Genomic DNA, 22,255 nt, shown 5'->3' with positions numbered 1-22,255 from the left:
TGACCATGGAGACCTCCTATATTTAAAGTAAGTAAAAATGGAGTTTTACTAAACCAAGACAAACTAGTGTTTGAAGAAGGAAGGTAAAATAGGTTGTTTTAAATGCTACTATGAGGTCAAATTAGATGAAGTCTTCAAAAGCAAATGTATGGCAACATACTCTTGGTGGTTTTTTATTATAAAAGTAATACATGCATATGAGAAAAAATGTAAACAACATCAGCCCTACACAAGAGAAAGTCCTCCTCCTTCACAGGTCCTCCTGCCTTAGAAATTTAATATTGTGGATGAGTGCACTTTCTGTACATTCCATGTACATACAAATATAGCTTTCTTTGTACAGAAATTGTCATAACTTTCATTCCATCTTTTTAAATCATATCTTTCTATGTCAGTATATATCGTTCTATTTCATTCTTTCATTGAAATAGTTTAGTATTTGATTATGTGGATAGACTATAATGTACATTTAATCCATTTTCCCCTCCAGATGTTTCATAATAACAACCAACACTGCATGAGCAATATTGTTAATATATTTTGCTTTCCTTTCATCTGTTCTCCATACTGCTCCCAGGGTGATTCATCTCAAGTACTAATCTGGTTATATTACATCTCACTTTTAAATCCTCAACTGGACTTCCCTCCTTTTACCTTAAATGTTCTACAAGACCCCTTCATGCTAAACTCTTACCTGCCTTTTCAGGCCACAGCCCTTGCTGCTCCATCTCTTCATTCTCTCTGGACCTTAACCTGGCCTGTTCATCCTTTAGGTATTGTATCCTACATCTGCTTTAACATGCTTTTCACACCTTCACAGTAATGCCTGGTTAATTATGTGTCTTGCCCTCTAAACTTTAAGCTTTGGTAATGTGGGAACTCTAAATTGTTCATTGTTTTATTCCTAGTACTTGGCCCATAATAGGTACTCATTTAAACATCTATGGTTTTTTCCAAACTTTTGTGCCTTTTCTTTGTTTACTTAGTATTTCAGTGGAGGCTGAACTTAAAATAAGAATTGGGCTTCAAGTGATTGTATAAGGCAAAAATTGCATAAAATCAAAATTTCTTTTTTTCTAAGCGCTGGAGTCACACTCAGCATAGCAAGATATTCTAACAATTGACAGGCACGCAGAAACTAAGACTGTTAAGAGAAGTGAGGTTTAATTATTCATATACCCTGCCCTGCCTCTACCACCCTCAAGTTCATATACCTTGTTTGGCCACTGTTCATATGCTGCTACAGTGTGTATTACATTAAAAGGAGTGAAATGGCTCAGTACTGGTGAGAGTACCATGTTCTTTAGGCTACTGATGGAAACAAATTCACACAACCTTTCTGGGGGACAGGCAAGCAGTATGTGTCCAAAGCGAGAATATTCTAAACCTTTAACCTAGCAATTTTTTCTTAGCTTTTATAAAAGAACCCTTCATTCAAACATGTATAAGTAACAATAGTCATCTGAGTTTCATACTCTAGTGAAAAACTAAAATACCTAAATTCCCAATAATAGCTAATTGTTTTTTAAAAATTGTGTATGACCATAAAATGGAATATAATGTGGTCATTAAAATTTTATATTTTTTTATTTTTTATTTTTTTGCGGTACGCAGGCCTCACTGCTGTGGCCTCTCCCATTGCGGAGCACAGGCTCTGGACGCTCAGGCTCAGCGGCTATGGCTCACGGGCCTAGCCGCTCCGTGGCATGTGGGATCTTCCCGGATCGGGGCACAAACCCGTGTCCCCTGCATTGGCAGGCGTACTCTCAACCACTGCACCACCAGGAAAGCCCTTATTATGTATTTATTGACAAATGGGGGTGTATCTAATATACAGTAAGTCCCCTACATACGAATCTTCCAGTTGCGAACTTTCAAAGATGCGAACCTACATTCGCATGTCCAATCACGTTAGTTCATGTGTCTAGTGTACATTGTTATGTGCATGCATCCTCTACAAGTGGTTGTGCTTTTGTGTACTTTACTGTACAGTACTGTATAGAATACAGTAAGTGTCTTTATTTCAAGCCCAGGATGTACAGAAGCAAGCATAAAAGCAGCAGTGATGTAGCTTCTACGACTGTATTTTTCAAGGTACTGTACTATAATATTAAAAACTTCTACTTTTGGTGTTTTTTATGTATTTGTGTGAAAAGTATTACAGTACAGTACTATATAGACAATTGCGTTAGTTGGGTACCTAGGCTTTGTTGCACTTAACGAACAAATCGGACTTACGAACGCGCTCTCGGAATGGAACTCATTTGTATGTAGGAGACTTACTGTACTGTGATTTTTTAATACAATTATAAAATATCAGAGTATAACCATGTTTTTATTAAAATATATATTGTAAATATGTGTATTTGTGTGTGCATTGAAATATCCTGGAAGATTATATACCAAAATGTTATTAATGGTCATTTCTGAGTCATAATCTTTTTACTTGTTGCTAAATTTTCTAGTTTACATAGTAAATAGAGCTAAGTTGTCTATTTTTTTAAATAGTAAACAATTCCATCATGAACTAAATAATTTTCAAAAGCATGATTTTAATATCTTCCAAGTTGTATATAGATTTGCTCAGGCTACTGTTGGATATATAGATGCTAGCCATTTTTTAAAATCAGATAATTTTTCTACACTTTTTAAGCCAACTTTTCTATCTACAGCTTTTTAAAGGCACTTTTGGAAAATGCTGAAGGGCCTGGGCTCTTTTTAGATTTCATCTAAATTGACCTCTAGGCAAAATGCAAAATATGAGGGAAACAAGGTGCTATGATTAGAGGAACATATGTTCAATAAGGCAGTCAGGAAAGGCCTCCATGAGAAGGTGACATTCAGGCTGAAATCTGAAGGAAAGGAGTCATCCACGGCAGATTGGAGAGGTGGAGGGACACAGAGCTTTGTAAGTAGAACAGCAAGAACAAAAGTGCTCATTGAGATCTTGACATGTTTGTTTAAAAAAAAAAAATGTCCTAGGCCAGTGGCTGGAACGTGGGCAGGCAAGGTGGTAAAGAGAAACGTATATGAAACCAGGCTGGAGAGTAGGCCGGATTTAGAAGACACCTTACCAGCTCTGGCATGAGTTTATATTTTAATTGAAGAGCCATCAGAAGCTCTTTAAGATCTTTCATAAGAGATTAAAATTATTTGTTTTGAAAATTACACTGACTATTGTATAGAAAAATCTTGGTAGACCAGTTTAGGAGGCTACTGTAGCAGTTCATGTATGAAATTTGGATTACAGAAAACTGTCATTTCCTTAGTATAGAGTTCTTTTAAGACAACAAATAAAATGAGATATTTACTTAACATGAACAGGAAATTCAGACTAATAAATGTCACGACATAAACTCACCTGTAATTTAAGAAAGGCATAACAAACAGACAAAATTATATTTTTCACCTGTCAGCAGTTTCACATTGAATCTGAAATTTCTATTTTCTGACCAATTTCCATTTTTCTACATAATATTGTTCTCTGTGATATTGAGAGTATTGGTGATGCAGAATTTCTTAATACTTTTCTTAAAATTCATTTATTAAAAAAATTTTTTAAATATAACTAATTTGTTTACCCTTTTCTTTACTACCTTTTCTCTCTCCCAGCCTTTAAAGGCAGACTTTTTGAAAGTGTTACTGAGAACTTGGCCTCTTTCTTCCAAGTCATTCACACCCAATCTGCAAGGTTTGCTGCCTCTCTGCTTTGAAATTTCTTCCGTCTCTTCAGAAGGATTTAACAAAGTTTCATGTCCTGAGATGCATTGTATAATATTCAGTAGAAAATTCTTTGGGGTCATTTCTCAGTAACAAAACTTGACCTAGCCTTAACTCTATGTGGGTATCTTATTTTAAGTCCACTGAAGCACCGGTTGCTGCTTTCTAAGAAAATACAGAATTCTGATATTGCAACAACTAATATTTACATCACTAGTACTGAATGTACCTGTTGCTCTATCTCCTTATCCTTCTGCATTTATAGTAACTTCTTGTTTTAATGTTGAAGTGTAATGATCTTTTGGGAAACTTGTAAAAACTTTTTTTTGCAGTACACGGGCCTCTCACTGTTGTGGCCTCTTCCATCACGGAGCACAGGCTCCAGACGCGCAGGCTCGGCGGCCATGGTTCACGGGCCCAGCTGCTCCGCGGCATGTGGGATCCTCCCAGACCGGGGCACGAACCCACGTCCCCTGCATCGGCAGGCGGACTCTCAACCACTGCGCCACCAGGGAAGCCCAAAACGTTTTTTATTGAAGCATAATACACAGAGAAATGTGTATAGCTTAATGAATTTCCCCAAATAGAATACACCTATTTAGTCGGCCCCCAGATCTAGAGAACCAAATGAGTACTTTCACTGATGCTACTAGAATCTTACACTCAACTCCATTCATCCCCTCCTATCAGGTGTTACTGTCATGCTTCTTTAGTTTCATGTATATTTTAAACTCCAGCTGATATTATAATTGTTGTGTTGACAATATTCATTTATATTTCTTGTGGAGTCATCTTTTTAACAGCCATTTAAAATGTGAAAACCATTCTTAGCTTACAGGCCCTGATATAGCCCATGGGCCTTAGTTTCCCAATACTTGACTTATATTTACCCCTTGTGTTCTTTACTGCCTTCTGCACTGCCAGGTTTCCATCTAGGACCAGTTCATACTGCCTGAAGAACTCAAATAATGTTTCTTTTAGCACAGGCATGCTACACAAGTTCCCTGCATTTTTGTTTACCTGAAACATCCCTATTTCTGCTTTACCTCTAAAGGACTTTTAGCTTGGTATAGAAATCTAGATTGGTCGAGTTGTTTTTTTTTTCCTTGTCAGCACTTTAAAGGTGTTGTTTCATTATCTTCTGACTTCCATCTGAGATGGAAACTTTCAGTCTTCCTCTTGCTGCTGTGAAAGTAGTCTCTCTCCTACTCTGTACCAGCTTCTGATAACCAGGCTTTATCTTTTGTTACAATGTGCATAGTTGCAGTGATGTCCCTCTTTAGCCTGCTTGGAACTTGCTGAGCTTCCTGAACCTGAGGGCTGATATCTTGCATCTCTTTGCAGGGTCCTTGACTAACTCCTCAAATATTTCTTCTGTGTCATCCTCTTCTTAAGACTAACTACACACATTAGAACTTTTGAGTTTGTCCTAAATGTCTATGTCTTACACTCATCTTTTTTCCCTTCTCCCTTCTCTTAGTATGGATAATCATGACAGCAGAGTAATAAAAATATTATAACTTTCAGAGCTATAATGGTTTCCTTCCTATGTTTCAAAATTTTCACAACTTGAATATGCAAACCTAAGACAATTGTGTATCTGTAATACAAAGTCCTTATAAGTTTATTATATTATAAACTCCTAGATCAAAATGTCCAAATTGTATGTTTACCCCTTCACATGTATTGAGATGGTCACACTATGTATCGCCATTATCTCTTTGTCAAACAAATTGGAGCTGAAATAATGTATTATACAAGTAATTTAAAGTACATCATATACTTTATTCCCACTGTTTGCTTTTATACCTTAATGTGTCTGGCTGGCTATTGCTACTGAATTTCATCTTGAAAAACAGGAAGCTTTTCTTTTGGTCTTCTGCTGCCTCTGAAAAGTGCTACAGCTTATAAATGTTAAATACGGAAAGATATAACACAGACTTGTGTGCTGAAATTGACTGACAGCAACTATGAACTTTGCCAGTACTGACTTGCTATGACAAAGGAAGCAAACTGTATAAATGAAAATATCTACAAACTATTCACTTTTTTTTCAGTGGCAAGTGTTTTGACATATCTTTTACTGTATAGCCTAGGAATTAACTGTATTTCAATTTAATGTATCTAATACATTATCTGTATTTTAATTAAATTAAAAATAATAGCATAGTTCTTATTTTGTGAAATATTTTACCACAAATGAACAAGAGGACTTTTTGGGTGAGTTACGTAGTTCAGAGTGTTGCATGAAGTAAATTTTAGGGGAAATTTCTTATTTTTGATAAAAATGATTCAAGCAACATATTTGATGAGCTACCTGCAAAGGCACTCCCTTTCCCGAGTGCCCCTCACTCACCTGATCATAAGCCTCTTCCCACTTTTTTCTCCATCATTCTTCACTTTCCCTTGCTCCATTAAGGAGGTCACATTTGCTTTAGAAGTAAGAAGTCCTGCTTACTAGGAGAAAATAGATAATTCAAAATATTATGGCTTTCCTAGACCCTAGGGAAGAGAAGCTTTTACAAGAAGAACCAAAGCAGAAGAATGCACGCCATTTCCTACTTGGGCCAATTTTAAAACATTCCCTCAAAAACATGGAGTACAAATTCAGCCAGGCAACTTACAGCCCACCCGCTGGTACTTCCTATGGAGAAGGCAGATACCTAAATTCAGATTCTGAATTTGGAGGATTGGTAAACTCCTTAGGCCAGATTCCCATGGTTCCCCACCATTACATTCCTATATAAAAAACTGGGGGCAGGGTCTAATCAGTCCCATTCCTCCTGGGAGAAGTCTATGGCCACACCTCTGAATGTTACACACCTCTGAGATGACAAATACATCCTTGTTCACCAAAGACTGCCACAGGGTGTGGGGGAAATTAATAATACTGGCCACCACTATAGGAAAGAGGGGATTTATACAGTGGAGTTGTTATGATAGTTCTAGAAAAGCAAATATTAGGGAACAGCTGTGTGTTTTGTTGTTACATTGAATGGAAAAGAAATATGCCAGCCTCTCACTTTGTGAAAGAATTGTATATGCGTGAAAAAATATGCTTAAATGAGGCACTCATTCAAGCTCTAAATTACATATTTCATGTACTAAACGCAAGAGAAGTTCTTGAAAGGAGGCATTCAGATGCTTTAAAGGTAAGATAACCTTTACAATGGGAAAATAAAGGATGGGCAGGTGTACGTGGAGATGAAAACAATCTGATTTATTTGGACAAATATGTGCTTACAAAAGAAATGTTCTTACTGAAAATGGAACAAAAGAGGAAAACAACCTTGACATTTTCCTGTGATGTACCTTATTTACATTTATTTCAGACTAAGATATCTAGTCAGATTCAAGGGTAAACATGAGTTAGCATAACCTTAAGTCCAAACTCTGTCTCAAAATTAAAACCATAATATATCTAAAGATGTTTCTATAATAATGTCTGTATGTTTTTACAAAAGCATGCTACTCTTTGATGTCAATATTGTGATAGTTGCATATTCAGAATCACACATGCTGTAGGAAAAAAATTCAGCCAATACATTAATTTACTATGAATCAAAAGATTTATTCGTAGCTTTTCTGAATTTGCTTCGAAACAAAACAAAAAACAAAACCCAAACAAACATCCCCCTGTAAAAAAATCCTCCCACACCAATTCTCGCCAGCATAACTTCTCAGAACTCTTATGACTTTGCCACGCTCGTTACAATGGTAGTTTTTCCCCAGGATAATTCTGTAGGTTTGAAATACTGCAGAAAGTCACCCTATGTTAAGTTCATGTATAGGGTTGCCTTTTCTCCTTAGAAGAGTATTTAAAAATTTAATAAACATTGCATGGTACATGAAGGCATTCCCAAATCATTGTTTGTATGATTTTCCTTCATTATGAATTTTCTGATGTCCAGGAAAAAGGACACCCTTACCCATGCGTTCTGTCCTGTCCTGAGCTGACAGATGCAGAATGAGACTTTCTCACATTTATTGGATATGTATCCTTTCCTGGTAGGAATTTACAAATGTAGATTAAGGGAATCCTACCAGATGAAGAGTCTTCTCAGTATTGTTTGATTTCATCTTCTGGTATTACAAAAAGAATAAGCAGCTATTAATGGCTTTCCCATACATTCCTTGGGTTTTTCTCCAGAATACTGAATAAAGCAGAGACCACATTTCATCACAATCAACACATTCACATAAGGCTTCTTTCCAAGAGTTCTCTGAAGTAAGGCATTAGCTGCTTTTTTTTTTTTTAATCCATACATTCTTAGGTTTTCTCTACAGTGTGAATTCCCTGGTGTTCAGCAAGGAATGAATGGTAGTTAAATGAATTTTCATATTCATAGGGATTCTCTAGAGTGTGTGTTCTCTGATGTTTAGCAAGGTTTGAGCTCCAGCTGAAGGATTTATTGCATACCTTACATACATAGGGCTTCTCCCCAGTGTGAGTTATCTGATGTAGAATGAGGGAAAAGCTCCGACTAAAGGTTTTGTCACATTCAGTACATGCATAGGGCTTTTCTCCAGTATGAATTTTCATATGTTGTGCAAGGGATGCATGCCACGTGAAAACTTTACCACATTCATCACATTCATAGAGCTTTTCTCCAGCATGAATTCTCTGATGTTTAATAAGGAATGAGTGGCAACGGAAGGCTTTACTGCATTCGTTACATTCATAGGGGGTTTTAGAGGTATGGACACTCTGATGCCGGGTAAGGTGTGAAGACCGGCGAAATGCCTTCCCACACTCAATGCATTCATAAGGTTTCTCTCCAGTGTGTGTAATCTGATGGCGAATGAGTTCAGAGCCACTGCTAAAGGCCTTCCCACATCTCCTACATACATACTGTTTCTTTCCTATGTGAATTCTCTGATGTCGAGTGAGGTTTGAGGCACGGCTAAAGGCCTTTCCACATTCGGTACATTCATAGGGTTTCTCCCCAGTATGTGTTCTTTGATGTTCAATGAGGAATGAAAGGTAACTGAATGTTTTATTACAGTCTTTACACTCATGCGGTTTCTTTCCCGTATGTATCATCTGATGTTTTACGAGGTTTGAGATCTGGCTAAAGGTTTTCCCACATTCCTTACATACATATGGTTTCTCTCCAGTATGAGTTCTCTGATGTAACACAAGGGAAAAGCGCCGACTGAAAGTTTTTCCACATTCATGGCATCCATAGGGTCTCTCCACAGTACTAACATTCATATGTTGAGACAGGGCTTCTTGATGGGAAACTGTCACTTGCCTGATATATCCCTGATTTCCCTGCAGCATCTCAGTATCACCCTCACATTTCCAGCCTTCTTTAAAACTGGAATACTCAAGGCCTTGGCTTAGAAATCTTTCCATTATCAAATACTGAGATGAATCATCTTCGTATATGACATTTTTTGGAGAAAACTCTTTGATCTCACCATTTGACTCTGAAGCTGAAAAAACAAAGCAAATGTTTCTTATTTTCTGTGTTGAGTAAAATAAAAGCCACTCCTCCATTTTTAAATGAGAATTACATTGAAAAAAAATCTTAGCATTGCATTGCCTTTACAGTTATCATATATGACTCTGAAATCTGAACAGCAGACCCAGAAATTCAGAAGACATCAAACAGAGGAGAGCTGGAGGTGAATAAGGAGAAGATTAAAAATAAGTAATTGAAGGTGAGGGAAAAACAGAACTATCAGAAAGATAAGTAATTGTAAAGGATAGGTGGTTAATCTTCCTCACCTCCATTTAAACTTTATTTGCTGCCAGAATGACTTGAAAATGACAATTTCATAATGCTGCTAATAGACTACAAGTGTTCCTCAGGTTCCACAAAGAAATGAGATTGTGTTCACTTAGTGCCTTTGGAACATCTTACAGTGACTTATTCTGAATGAATAAATAAAAAGGTTTCTCTGAATATCTTCTAGCATCCTCACTCTACCTCTACCTTCTAAACGGACATGTGAAGCTCAATTTAGGGATAACAGTGTCTTTCCATCAGATGCTTTTGACAGATAAACACAGGATTTTCTCCAGGCTAAATTTTAGTAAGGGATTTTATCATTTTGGGAGAACAGAGTTTTATAATAATACAAAGGTTTAAAAAACATACATTCTTACATATCTTTACTCTTAGGAAATATATGGAGTTAAAAGCTATGATGTATACAATTTATTCCCAAAAGTTTCAGGAAAAAAAATCATATACCAAATGACAAAACAAATAGGGCAAAATATTAGCTGTGGGTGAATGTGCATATGGGTATTTTTGCACTATTCTTGCAACTTTTCTGGAAGTTTAAAATTACTTCCAACTTGGTATATAGATTCAACAAAATCCCAATCAAAATCCCAGCAAGTCATTTCACAGATCTCTACAAACTGATTCTAAAGTTTATACAAAACAGAAAAGGGCCTGGAATACCTAACACACCACTGAAGGAGAAGAACCATCAGAGGACTGACACTTGACTTCAAGACTTCTGTAGCACTACAGTAATCAAGACAGTGCAGCACTAGTAAAAGACAAGTAGATCAATGGAACAGAGTACAGAGCTCAGAACAGACATGCATAATTATAGTCAACTCATCTTTGACAAAGGAGCAAGGACAACACAAGGAAGCAAATACAGTCTTCTCAACAAATGGTACTGGAACAACTAGACATCCACATATGTAAAAGTGAATCTAGATGCAGATTTACACTCTTAACAAAAATTAACTCAAAATGGATCACAGACAAAAATGTAAAACACAAAACTATAAAACTCCTAGAAGATAACAAAGGAAAGAACCTAGATGATATTAGGGAGTGATGACTTTTTGGGTATAACACCAAAGGCACAATCCATGAAAGAAATAATTGATAAGCTGGACTTCATTAAAATTTAAAACCTCTGCTCTGCAAAAGCCAATGTCAAGGGCTTCCCTGGTGGGTGCAGTAGTTGAGAATCCACTTGCCAATGCAGGGCAGACGGGTTCAAGCCCTGGTCAGGGAAGATCCCACATGCCGTGGAGCAACTAAGCCCGTGCACCACAACTACTGAAGCCTGAGTGCCTGGAGCCTGTGCTCCACAACAGGAGAGGCCACCGCGGCAAGAGGCCCACATACCGCAACGAAGAGTAGCCACTGCTCGCCACAACTAGAGAAAGCCCGCGCGCAGCAACTAAGACCCAACACAGCCAAAAATAAACAAAATTAATTAATTTTTTTTAAAAAAGCCAATGTCAGGAGAATGAGAAAACAGGATGAGAAGACTGAGAGAAAATATTTGCAAAAGACACATCTGACAAGAGTTATTACCCAAAATATACAAAGAACTGTTAAAACTCAATAAGAAAATGAACAATTCAATTTAAAAACAGGCAAAAGACATCAACAGAAACCTCACCAAAGAAGATATACAGATCAAAGTAAGAATATGAAAAGACATTCAACATCGTTTCATTAGGTAACTGTAAATTAAAATGAGACACCACTTCACACCTATCAAAATGGCCAAAATCCAATTCACCGACAACAACACATGCTGGTGAGGATGTGGAGCAAACAGGAGCTCTCATCATTGCTGGTGGGGACGCAGAATGGTGCAGCCACTTTGGAAAACAGTGTGTCAGTTTCTTATAAAAACTGACCATCCTCTTGCCATATAATTCAGCAATCACATTCCTTGATATTCACCCAAGTGAATTAAAACTTACATCCACACAAAAACCTGAACGTGGAAGTTTACAGCAGCTTTATTCCTAACTGCCAAAACTTAGAAGCAACAAGATGTCCTTCAGTAGGAGAATGGAAAAGTAAACTGTGGTACATCCAGACCATGGGCTATTACTCAGCACTAAAAAAAAAAAAAAAAAGTTATCAAGCCATTAAAAGATATAAAAGAATGAGCCTCAAATGCATAGTATGAAGTAAAAGAAGGCAATCTGAAAAAGGTAAATACCCTATGAATTCAACTATCTGACATTCTGGAAAAGGAAAAACTATGGAAACAGTAAAAAGATCAGTGGTTACCAGGGGTTAGTGGGGAGAGGGGGATGAATAGGCAGAGCACGGAGAATTTGGGGGGCAGTAAAACTATCCTGTATCATACTAACATATGGATACATGTCATTGCACATTTGTCAAAACCCACAGAATGTACTACACTAAGAATGAAACTTAAGGTCAACTATGGACTTTGGGTGATAATGATGTGTCAAGGTAGGTTCATCAATTGTGAAAAATGTACCACTGCAGTGTGGGATGTTGACAGTGGGGAAGACTGGGCAGGGGTGGAGGTGGGCAGGGGGATACATAGGAACTCTCTGTACTTTCCATTCAATTTTGCTGTGAACCCAAAACTGCTTGAAAGAAAATACAGGTTATTGATTTTAAAAATTCATTACAGTACTTGCAGGGAAGGTTTAAAGTATTTTAGTTGCTACAGTAAAGACTGAGAAATATAAATATACAAATTCACTAGCATTCCTACAGAAAAACAATACAACTTCTTAGAAAAGAAACTAAGGAAAGCTGCTTAAGAATAAATTCAACAACAGGTGTACAGGGATTTTACAAAAAAAATTCAAAATCTTAAGAAGCTGTGTAGATAACTCCTAAATCCGACTTTAGCTCAGCATCAGCATCACCTGGGAGCTTGTTAAAATTTAAATTCTTTAGTTCCACCCCAAACCTAATGACTTAGAATTTCTGGAGTGGGGCCTGGGAATATGTATTTTAAAACAATCCAAAGGACTAAACTTTGAGAAGCAGTGTGATCTCTCTCTTAAGCACCAGAATATGACACTCAATTGCTTACTGAATTTATATACTCGACTATCCCAGAGACCCAAAACTCAGCAAGTCACAAATTGATATAATCTTTCCCTCCCCTTCTAACTTGCTCATCCTTCCCTTTTTTTTTAAGGAGATAATACCAGCAAAAAGAGTGGTGTCAACCACAATTCCTCAATTTTCTTAATGCCTTTTATCTAGTCAATCACAGGTCTTTCTGAGTCCACTTCCTTACTTTGTTACCATCTGTATACCTTCTTCCATTCCCTGGACACCTCCCCATGGTTCAGGTGATGATTACATCTAGCCTAGGTTATGGCAACAACTCTTAAATGGCTGTGCTGTTTCCTAGTCTCGCTTCCAATAAATCTGTTTTCCAAACTGCTGCTAGAATGACCTTACTAAAATGCTCGCCTGCCTGCCTAAAGTCTTTTGATGACTCCTTATTAGCCTATGGATGAACTCTAAGTTCATTAATATGACCTATAAAACACCTCCATGATCTGACCAGTGCTTTCCCTAACCATCCTTAATTCCCACCATTTTCCTCCTTACACTTTATACTTTTGCTCAATCTAGACTGAACCTCATACTCTCATTTTACTAGTATGATCTTTATACCTGCTGTAACTTTGGGGTTTTGTTTTAGTTATAAAATATGAATGGCTCCAGTCCTGTAAAGATGGAGTAAGTACACTCCAACCTGGCTCTCCCACTGAATACAAGTGAAAACCATGAACAGAATGCATAAAGCAGCTAGCTGAGAACTCTAAAAAGTAAACGGGGAACTTCCCTGGTGGCGCAGTGGTTAAGAATCCACCTGCCAATGCAGGGGACACGAGTTCGAGCCCTGGTCCGGGAAGATCCCACATGCCGCAGAGCAACTAAACCCGTGAGCCACAACTACTGAGCCTGCACACTGCAACTACTGAAGCCAGTGCACTCTAGAGCCCATGTGCCACAACGACTGAGCCCGGGTGCCACAACTACTGAGCCTGCGTGCCTAGAGCCCATGCTCCGCAACGAGAAGCCACTGCAACGAGAAGCCCGTGCACCACATCGAAGAGTAGCCCCCGCTCGCCACAACTAGAGAAAGACCATGTGCAGCAGTGAAGACCCAATGCAGCCAAAAATAAATAAATAAATTTTTGAAATTTAAAAAATCTATTTTAAAAAAAAGTAAACGGTAGCAAGCTGCTTGCAGAAGGAAGCCAGAACACAAAGTAACACTGAGCTGGTGGTGACTTTCTTGGGCTTTTTTCCCCCCTCCAGTCTCTCCAGGCCTAAACTCAAATGCAGCCTGAAAGCAAGAACTGGGCAACAGGTGTGAGGAGAAAGAGCTCCCTGAGAAGCCTCTATTTCTGGTCTTAGCAATGGGAAAGGAGAGTCCATACTGGTCAGAGAAATCTTATTGTTTGTTCATTCCCCATTCTCTTCTGCCCAAACCCAAAGCATGTTGCAGCAGCTGTGGCCATACAGGCAATTAAAACTCTAAGGGCAGGGTAACCTTCCTCCCTCAGCAGAAAGATCAATGGTCCCAAGAGCAGAGGGGTAATACCCCCCCTTTTCTTCTTTTTCTCTCCATCCCCTCGCTGCATGGCTGCAGAGGCAAACAAACTTGCAGGAAGTGCAGAGGGGAACCTACAGGCCTGCCTTTCTATCCAGAAGACATGAAAGAAGGGGCCCTGGGAGCCAAAAAGGAAAGGGGACATGGTGAAAAAGGGAGCACAAGAAGGTGACCCCATAAAGTTGTGTATGAAATTCTGGGCTCCTCCCTGAGCTGTGCATGCATGGATCTGACCCTAAATAGCACACCTAAAGTTGTGAGAACTGAAACAAAGGGGAACCCCCTGCCTAAGGGGAACCCAGTGCCCAGCACCACTAGGAGGTGCATATGGGGACAAATAAAAGAGACCTGCGAAGGCTTTGAAAACTGGACTGTCATTGGAACCACATGCATAGAAGACAGGTTAGAACTGTGGCTTCAACTTACGCATATTGACAGCCTGCTTAAATAAAGTTAACATCTCAACAGGATTTAAATAAGACCCAAAGTCTCAATATATAAAGAAAAAAAGGTTACAAGTCAAAGTTATAGGACATACAGAGAAACAGGAATTTCATCATCCCACAGGGAAAAGACAATCCAATAATAAAACACATTTATGGAGTATTTATATATGGACAGTGCATTAAAATGAAATTAAGCAAAACTGTTATTTTGATGTGAAAATATTTCAATGATGTAGAAAATATCCCTATACTTTATACATGATAGTGAAGTACTGTGTAGTGAAATATCAAGATATCTGCAAATTACATTATTCAGCAAAAAAACGGATGAGGTGAGGCAAATACAGTAAAAAATGTTATCCATTATTAAACCCATAACTAAGACTGTATAGATTTATGCAAAGATAGAAAAATAGAAAAACAAAAAATAGAGAACCCAGAAACATACGTAAAAACTGACAACTTATGACAAACCAGTGAAGGAAAGGACAGACATGTCAATAAATAAATGGTGCCTCGAGAACTGGATGTCCATACAGAAGAGACCAAAATTGACCACTAAGTCACATGACACACAAAAATAAATCCAAAGTGGACCATGGATCCAAATGTGAATGCAAAGTGACTTTTTAAAGAGAAAATCTAGGAAAATGTCATCATGACCTCCTGGTAGGGAAAGATTTCTTAAACACATAAAAAAAAATAAATAAAAATACTGGGTCTTCCCTGGCAGTCCAGTGGTTAAGACTCCACAGTTCCACTGCAGCAGGCAAGGGTCTGATCCCTGATCAGGGAACCAAGATACTGCATACCGCACAGTGCAGCCGAAAGAAAAGAATACTAATCATAAAAGAAAAGACTGACAAATCTGACTATACTAGAATTAAGAATCTCTGTTCATTAAAAGAGGTTTTGGGCTTCCCTGGTGGCGCAGTGGTTGCGAGTCCACCTGCCGATGCAGGGGACACGGGTTCGTGCCCCAGTGCGGGAGGATCCCACATGCCACGGAGCGGCTGGGCCCGTGAGCCGTGGCCGCTGAGCCTGCGCGTCCAGAGCCTGTGCTCCGCAACGGGAGAGGCCACAACGGTGAGAGGCCCACGTACCGCAAAAAAAAAAAAAAAAAAAGAGGTTTTAAGGGGAAAAGTAAGCCACATGTAAGAGGAGATATTTGTAGTGAATATAATTACAATGATTTGTATCCAAAATATACAACTCCTACAAAACAAGAAAAAGACGGAGAATCCAATAGATAAATGAACCTTCAAGAAGCACTTCATAAATGAGGGTTTCTAAATACTCAATAAACATATGAAAAGGTGCTCAACCTCATTAGTTATTGGAGAAATGCATGTTTAAACCAGAATAAGCTACCACTGCACACTCTCCTGATGGGTGAAGAGTATGATGCCTGGCAGTACAGGGCATTTGGTAAACATGGGGAGCAAGAGGAACCCACTTACTGTGTCTGTGGGAGTGTAAGTCAGTAAAAGCACTTTGGAAAACATTTCGGCATCATCTAACGTGTGAAAGAGACACATTATCCTCTGACTCAGCAATTCCAGTCCTAGATATAAACCACAGGAACCCTGTGCCAGGAGGTACCAGGACCCAAGGACAAGAGCAACATTGCTTGCAATAGCCCTAAACTGCAAACAACCCAAGAAGCCATCAATAACAGAACGGATACAAACTACTAGACGAGTATGCAAAATGCATGAATATTAAAAATAATTTTGAGAGAAACAAATTACAATATATACATTATGATCCCCTCTATATAAAGTTCATAAACATACAAACCTAAACTAGTGATTAGAGACACCAACAGTTGATAAAGCTATAAAGAAAACCAAGGAAGTTACTACCATTAAAGAAGATCACCTTTGCAGAGGGCGAGGTGGGGGGAGAGGGTGACTGGGATGAGCACCCAAAGAGCTCTTAGGGACCTGGCGGTGCTGTGTTTACTGACCTGAGTGGTGGTTACATGGGTGTCTTATAATAATTTAAGCTGCATATTTATGCTTTACGCATTGTCTGTGAGCTATTTCCCTTTTCAAAAAAGGTCCTGGAAGAAACACACAAAAATTCTAAGAGCTGTACTAAAGTAGTGGAATTAGAGGCAATTTTTCGATGTTTCCCTTTTACCTCACTTCCCTTGTGCATAATTTTATGGGTTTTATTACTTTCAAAACATTTAGAAAAGAAGATTTTTCTTCAACTCATCCTTTCATGAGCAAGTCTCTGAGCACTTGTCCCACCTTGTGACTTCAGCTCACACAGGGCGCTCTTTCCATGTCCTTCCTCCTGAAGGTCTCACTCTCACAGCCAGAGCTTGGTTTTCAAGGCATCCTCTGTCCCCTCACTAGTCCTTCCATTAGCTGCTTCTCCATAAACGTAAGTATTCCCCTGTTATCTTGAGAGGACCACTCCCTAAAGGCCAGTGTACTTCCATTAGAGGTTTGCTTCAGAATCAACTATAGAACTTATGGAAATTGTCATAAACACATATAATTTAGGCTCCAAAGATCTATGTCAGAATCTTCAAGGGCGGTGCATGGCCGTATTTATTTTTAAAGAGCTTCACCAGCAATTTTATTTCAACCTAAGGTGAAGAAGGCTTTCAGAGCCCTTCTCAATCAACCTCATTGCTTCTGTTTTTCTTTCTCAATATAAGATTCCCACATCTACATCCCTATCTGGAATTTTTTTCTAAGATATATTCCAATAGTTTGTTGCACCTCTTCACTTGGAAATACCATCCTCTACTCACACCATGCATATCTCAGACTAATTCACCACGTTTTCTTTAAAACTGACCCTTTTCCTGTCTTTTATATTTCTATTACTACTATCCCTATCCAAATTACCCAAGTCTATAACACCAGCTGGAAATTCCTTTCTTCTCATCGTTGAATGGCCAACTTGAGGACCTCTAACAAAGTTATTTACAGACACAATTTATCTCACTATGCCATGCCTTCTACTCTGAGGCATACCACCTAAGAGAAAGTCTTAACAAGATTAAAACTTCAATAAATATCATTAAAATAGGGACTTCCCTGGTGATCCAGTGGTAAAGAATCCACCTTACAATGCAGGGGACGTGAGGTTCCTGGTCAGGGAACTAAGATCCCACATGCCGCGGGGCAACTAAGCCTGCGCGCCACAGCTACTGAGCTCATGCACTTCAACTAGAGCCCACCTGCCGCAAACTACAGAGCCCACACGCTCTGGAACCCGCGCACCACAATGAAGAGACCATGCGCTGCAACGAAAGATCCCACATGCCTCAATGAAGATCCCACGTGCGTGAAACTAAGACCCGACACAGCCAAAAATAAATAAATAAAATAATAAATAAATCCTTTTTAAAAATTGTTAAAATAACATATGACTGAAGGAATAAGCCCATCAATTAACCAAAGTGTAATGAATCACTCTTTGAAGAGGATTAGAACAGCAGTATAAAGAAAAATATATATACCTTTTAACTTAGACAATGGAAACATATAAGTCAATTTTTAAAAAGAAAAGGAAGAGAAACCAAAGAGAAATAAAATTCAGAGCCCAGACAGAGCTAATAATGAAAAGGGACACATCTATCTGTGAGAAAGTGAGGAAAGGTTGAGAACTGAAGGCAGACAGGTAAGTGGGTGTGAGTGGTCCCCTTGCTGTGGGCAAGACTTCACAGTCCCTGTATCTCTGGTACCTTTAAAGGAAAACTTTCCATCCAGCATATAACAAAGTACTGCTTTCTCATTGACTGGGTGGGTTGTTATTTTAAAAAAAACTTCCCCACCAGCTTCTAACTCACTCACCTGTAAACAGACCTCTGCTCGCATCTTTCCCCAGCCAGGGCTCTTTCCCTTGCTCCAGTAAGGAAACCACATCTGGCTTAGAAATGTTAAGACCTGCTTGCAGAAATGAAATAAATTCACAATTAGTCCCTGAATCCTTACAAAAGAGGGGCCGTTATTAGAAATGCCAGATGTACGTATGAAAGATTTCTGAAGATTAGGTGAAGTTCTAATCCCCCTCTTAAAAGCTAATAAAGGACTTCCCTGGCTGTCCAGTGGTTAAGACTGCACTTCCACTGCAGGGGGCTCAGGTTCAATCCCCTGGTCAGGAAAGTTCCCATGCCCCGTGTAGTGCAGCCAGAAAAAAAAGAAAAGCTAATTAAAAAAAAAAACAACAACTTACCTCCCTTGGGAATGTTCAGCCAAGATTCGCAACAGCCATCCTAAAGGTCAAATTCTGACTGAGGGGAGATGAGAAGAAATACCTACCCAGTGAGACCAGGTGGCCATAGTTCTCCAACATTACATGTCTGTACAAATCTCTTTGAGCAGGCTGGAGCCATTCCCACTCCTCCCGGGAGAAGTCTACAGCCACATCTCTGAATGTCACTGACCCCTGAAATGACACACAGACATCTGCACAACCAGCACCCATGCTCCCAAAGGCCCTGATCAAGAAGTGAAATGAGTCCCACTGTGGAGGGTGGACAGTGTATACAAGTAGCGCAATGACAGTTTTCAGGATTCTGAGTAATTATTAAGAGTATAAATAAGAGACTAGCTGTTTTGTTTTATTGTATAATTGGAGAAAGGATGAAAAAATATATATGGTTTGTCCTGAGATAATTTACAATTCTGTGGAAGATAAAGGACTATACATGTGAACAACATAGATTTCTGGCTTTGGTTGCAAAACTTCTTAAGATCTCACCATGTTTTATGAATAATGAAGACAATCCCTTTATGTCTAATAGGGAGAGTAAATTTTCCTTAATACCAGCCTATTTTAATATGATCTGGCAAGAATTTCTTCGTAGGCACAACTGGCTGTAGCAGAGAACAGCAGCTCCCGATTAAGGGGCACACACTCAAGTTTACCACCGCTAACCCCGTTTCTGAAGAAATAGCTGTGATGCTTAGCAATATCGCCAAACAAGACGATGAAGGCTACAGTACAAGGGCCTCCCAGGATGGAACCTGCAGCTTCTTCCCTCGGGGTTAGGAGGAGTAATAAGCCCCTGCTTTGCAGCCTGGTTTTGCAGCACTTGAGTGACCCACATAGCTGTTACGCATGAACAGGGATTTTTAAAAGTCCCAAACTAGTAACAGCCCCAGAAGTATGACAGTTATATTTTACACTTAAAAAAAAATTTAAGTGCCTATAATCTGTTATAGATTATTGACTAATAAAGGAAGCTGACGTAAACAGTGGGCTCTGCAGAACGGAAGGAAACTGGACTCCCAGCAAAAGTTGGAGAGCCTCTGGCTTTGGAGACAAGTATGACAGAAAGTAGGGCAGAAAAGTGACACTAAAACCAGATGGACTAATTTGGAAGGGCTGGCCTTCTTATCCCCGACTTCTGTGAAGCACAGTTGCTAGCCATGCATTTAGCCTCCACCAAAACAACAATAATCAGTGTCCCTTGCTAAAGAAACTTCACGTCTTGCCTAAAAAATGAGCTCGGTGAGTTCGGAGATTTTGTTTTGCTCTCCGCTGATGCCCAGGACCTAGGAAGCGCCGTGCAGGAGAATCACGTGGAGGGACTGTTAACGTGTAGACTGCCAACCCGCACATGCACAAGTTCGGGTTCACAAGGCTGGGGTGGGGCTCGCGAATACCCAAGTCCAGCAAGTTACCAGGTGATGCCAACAGAGCTGATCCAGGATCACGCGCTGAGACCACTGATGCAGGCGTGGAAGCAGACGCCCCACGGAAGCAGAGTCAGGGAATGAACCACAGAGGGGGCGAGGGGCAGAGAGTAAAGCCCTCCTCGTTCCAATTCCGGGGAAAGGAGGCGCAGGACAGCCCGCTCTAAGACCCGGCCGGCCGGCCGGCCGCCCCGCACCCAGCCCCGCCAGCCCTCCCACGTCCCCTTAGGCGCCAGAAGGGCGGCAGGGGGAAGAAAGCCTGTGTATCCAGTCCGGAAAACACAGCCGCGCTGTGTGGAAGAAAGGAAACACCAGCTCACCTGAGACATGGCTCACGGCAGGGCCCGCGGAGAACCGAGCGTGGAAGGCGGAGCTGGCGGGGAGAGCGACGAGCTGACGCGCGGGCCGGCGCCCGGGCTCCGCATCCACCGCCCTCGTCACGAGGGTCAGGGACGCCCGCGCCAGCTCCCTCCCCGCCGCGGCGGGGGCCCCGAGCCTGGGCCCGACCCGCGCCCCCAGCGCCGCCGCCTTCAACGGAGCCGCAGCTGGGGCGTCTCCTCCGCGCTGCTAGCCGGGCAACCAAGGCTTCCCGAGCTCGGGGCAGGGCCACCGTCCCCGGCACCCCGGCCCCCGGGCCCCGGCGGGGACAGGCTCGGGTAGGGCGGGCCCTTCCCCTACCTCGGCCCGCGCAAGCAAGGCTCTCGGCGCGACGGGGACCCCGAGCCAGCGTCGCAAACTGCGCCTTCCGGAGCCTCAGAGACCGACCACGACCAGGCCGCGGGCCTCAGACAGCTCTCCTTCCCAGGACCCACCGCGGCCTCGGCGCGTCGTGGGCAGAGTGCCCGCCCCACCCCCCTACAACTCCCAGGACGCCCCGCGCCCGTGACAGGGAGAACGGGGTGGGGGCGGGCGGGGTCTCAGACAACTACACTTCCCAGGGTCCACCGCGGCCTCAGGCTGAGGCCTAGCCCTCCACGCTCGGACTACAACTCCCAGAACCGATTGCGGCCCCAGCCGTTCCATCCAGGACTTCCAGTCCTAACCACGGCAGTAGCAGGATCCGCAGCCCCAAGGGGTTGCTACTCCCAGAGCCTGGAGCCCCGCGGGGCGGCTCAGCCATGGCGGCCTGGACGGCGACCGCCCGCACGCTGAGCCCGGGGACTGGCGACCTGTCCGCGTGAGCAGAGGAGGCAGCCGGGCTCCCCTTGCAGCCCTGCCGTAGGAGCCCGCGATTCCTGGGGGCTTTCTTCTCCCTGCGCTAGTGGCTCGGTCCCGAGCACGGGGGAGGTCTTGGGACTAAGCACCTACAGAGCTAAAGGCCCAGGGGATGGGAGGCCGGGTGCAAGCTTTGTATTGAAATGGGAGGGTTAGGAGAGAGAGTGGGCCCGCTGAATCAGGGAACATTGTTCTAAGTGCAGCCAACAGTTTATGAGTTTATGAAAAAAAGATTAGAGACAACAAAGGAAAATGGTGTGTTATCAAAGAAAACTTGGGTCCACTCAACCTGCCCGCAGTAAAGCCGATCTGCTGACACTGGGTTGTGATGAAGGAAAGAGCAGCGTTTATTGTAGGTGCCAAGAAGGAGTCCAGGGAACTAATGCTTAAAAGGCCTGAACTCCCCGAAGGCTTTCAGGGAAAGGTTTTAAAGACAGGGTGAGTGGACTTCCCTGGTGGCGAAGTGGTTGAGAGTCCGCCTGCCATTGCAGGGGACACGGGTTCGTGCTCTGGTCCGGGAAGATCCCACGTGCCGCGGAGCGGCTGGGCCCGTGAGCCATGGCCGCTGAGCCTGCGCGTCCGGAGCCTGTGCTCCACAACGGGAGAGGCCACAGCAGTGAGAGGCCTGCGTACTGCAAAAAAATAAAATTTTAATAAATAAATAAAGACGGGGTGAGGGAGGGGGGTTGTGGGGTGTGTGATCAGCTCATGGACCTTCTTCTGATTGGTTGGTGGTGAGGTCATCAGGAGTCAACATCATCAACCTTCTGGTTCCAGCTGTCTGGGGTCTACGTGTTTGTGGGCAGCTTACAGTTTACTTCTCCCACCTGGTAGGGGCTTCAGAGCTGCAAAACAGCTCAAAGGACA

The 22,255-nt window shown here is 41.4% G+C and overlaps 1 protein-coding gene across 7 annotated transcripts in view; it reads right to left on the bottom strand.

The window, feature by feature from the left end:
* Positions 1 to 7,270: 7,270 nt before the first annotated feature.
* The window catches only part of LOC131742653 (zinc finger protein 26), an 86,761-nt gene continuing 71,776 nt past the window's right edge, over positions 7,271 to 22,255 (bottom strand). Inside the window, exons 1-5 of one of the 7 annotated variants that reach the window (XM_059040771.2) lie at positions 20,852 to 21,020; positions 20,494 to 20,546; positions 18,794 to 18,920; positions 18,326 to 18,421; positions 7,271 to 9,159 (exon numbers count right to left, since the gene is read on the bottom strand). In XM_059040771.2, the coding sequence (XP_058896754.1) occupies positions 7,991 to 9,159; positions 18,326 to 18,421; positions 18,794 to 18,920; positions 20,494 to 20,502 (1,401 nt within the window). In that variant the 5' untranslated portion in view covers positions 20,503 to 20,546; positions 20,852 to 21,020 and the 3' untranslated portion in view covers positions 7,271 to 7,990. Of the gene's footprint in view, positions 9,160 to 18,325; positions 18,422 to 18,707; positions 19,070 to 20,493 lie in introns of those variants that run through there. The other 6 variants (XM_067014461.1, XM_067014464.1, XM_067014463.1 and 3 more) reach the window with 6 other exon arrangements.

Source organism: Kogia breviceps, chromosome 15, assembly GCF_026419965.1.
Source record: "Kogia breviceps isolate mKogBre1 chromosome 15, mKogBre1 haplotype 1, whole genome shotgun sequence".
Classification (NCBI taxonomy): Eukaryota; Metazoa; Chordata; class Mammalia; order Artiodactyla; family Physeteridae; genus Kogia; species Kogia breviceps.
This window is presented reverse-complemented; position numbering and strand designations above follow the sequence as displayed.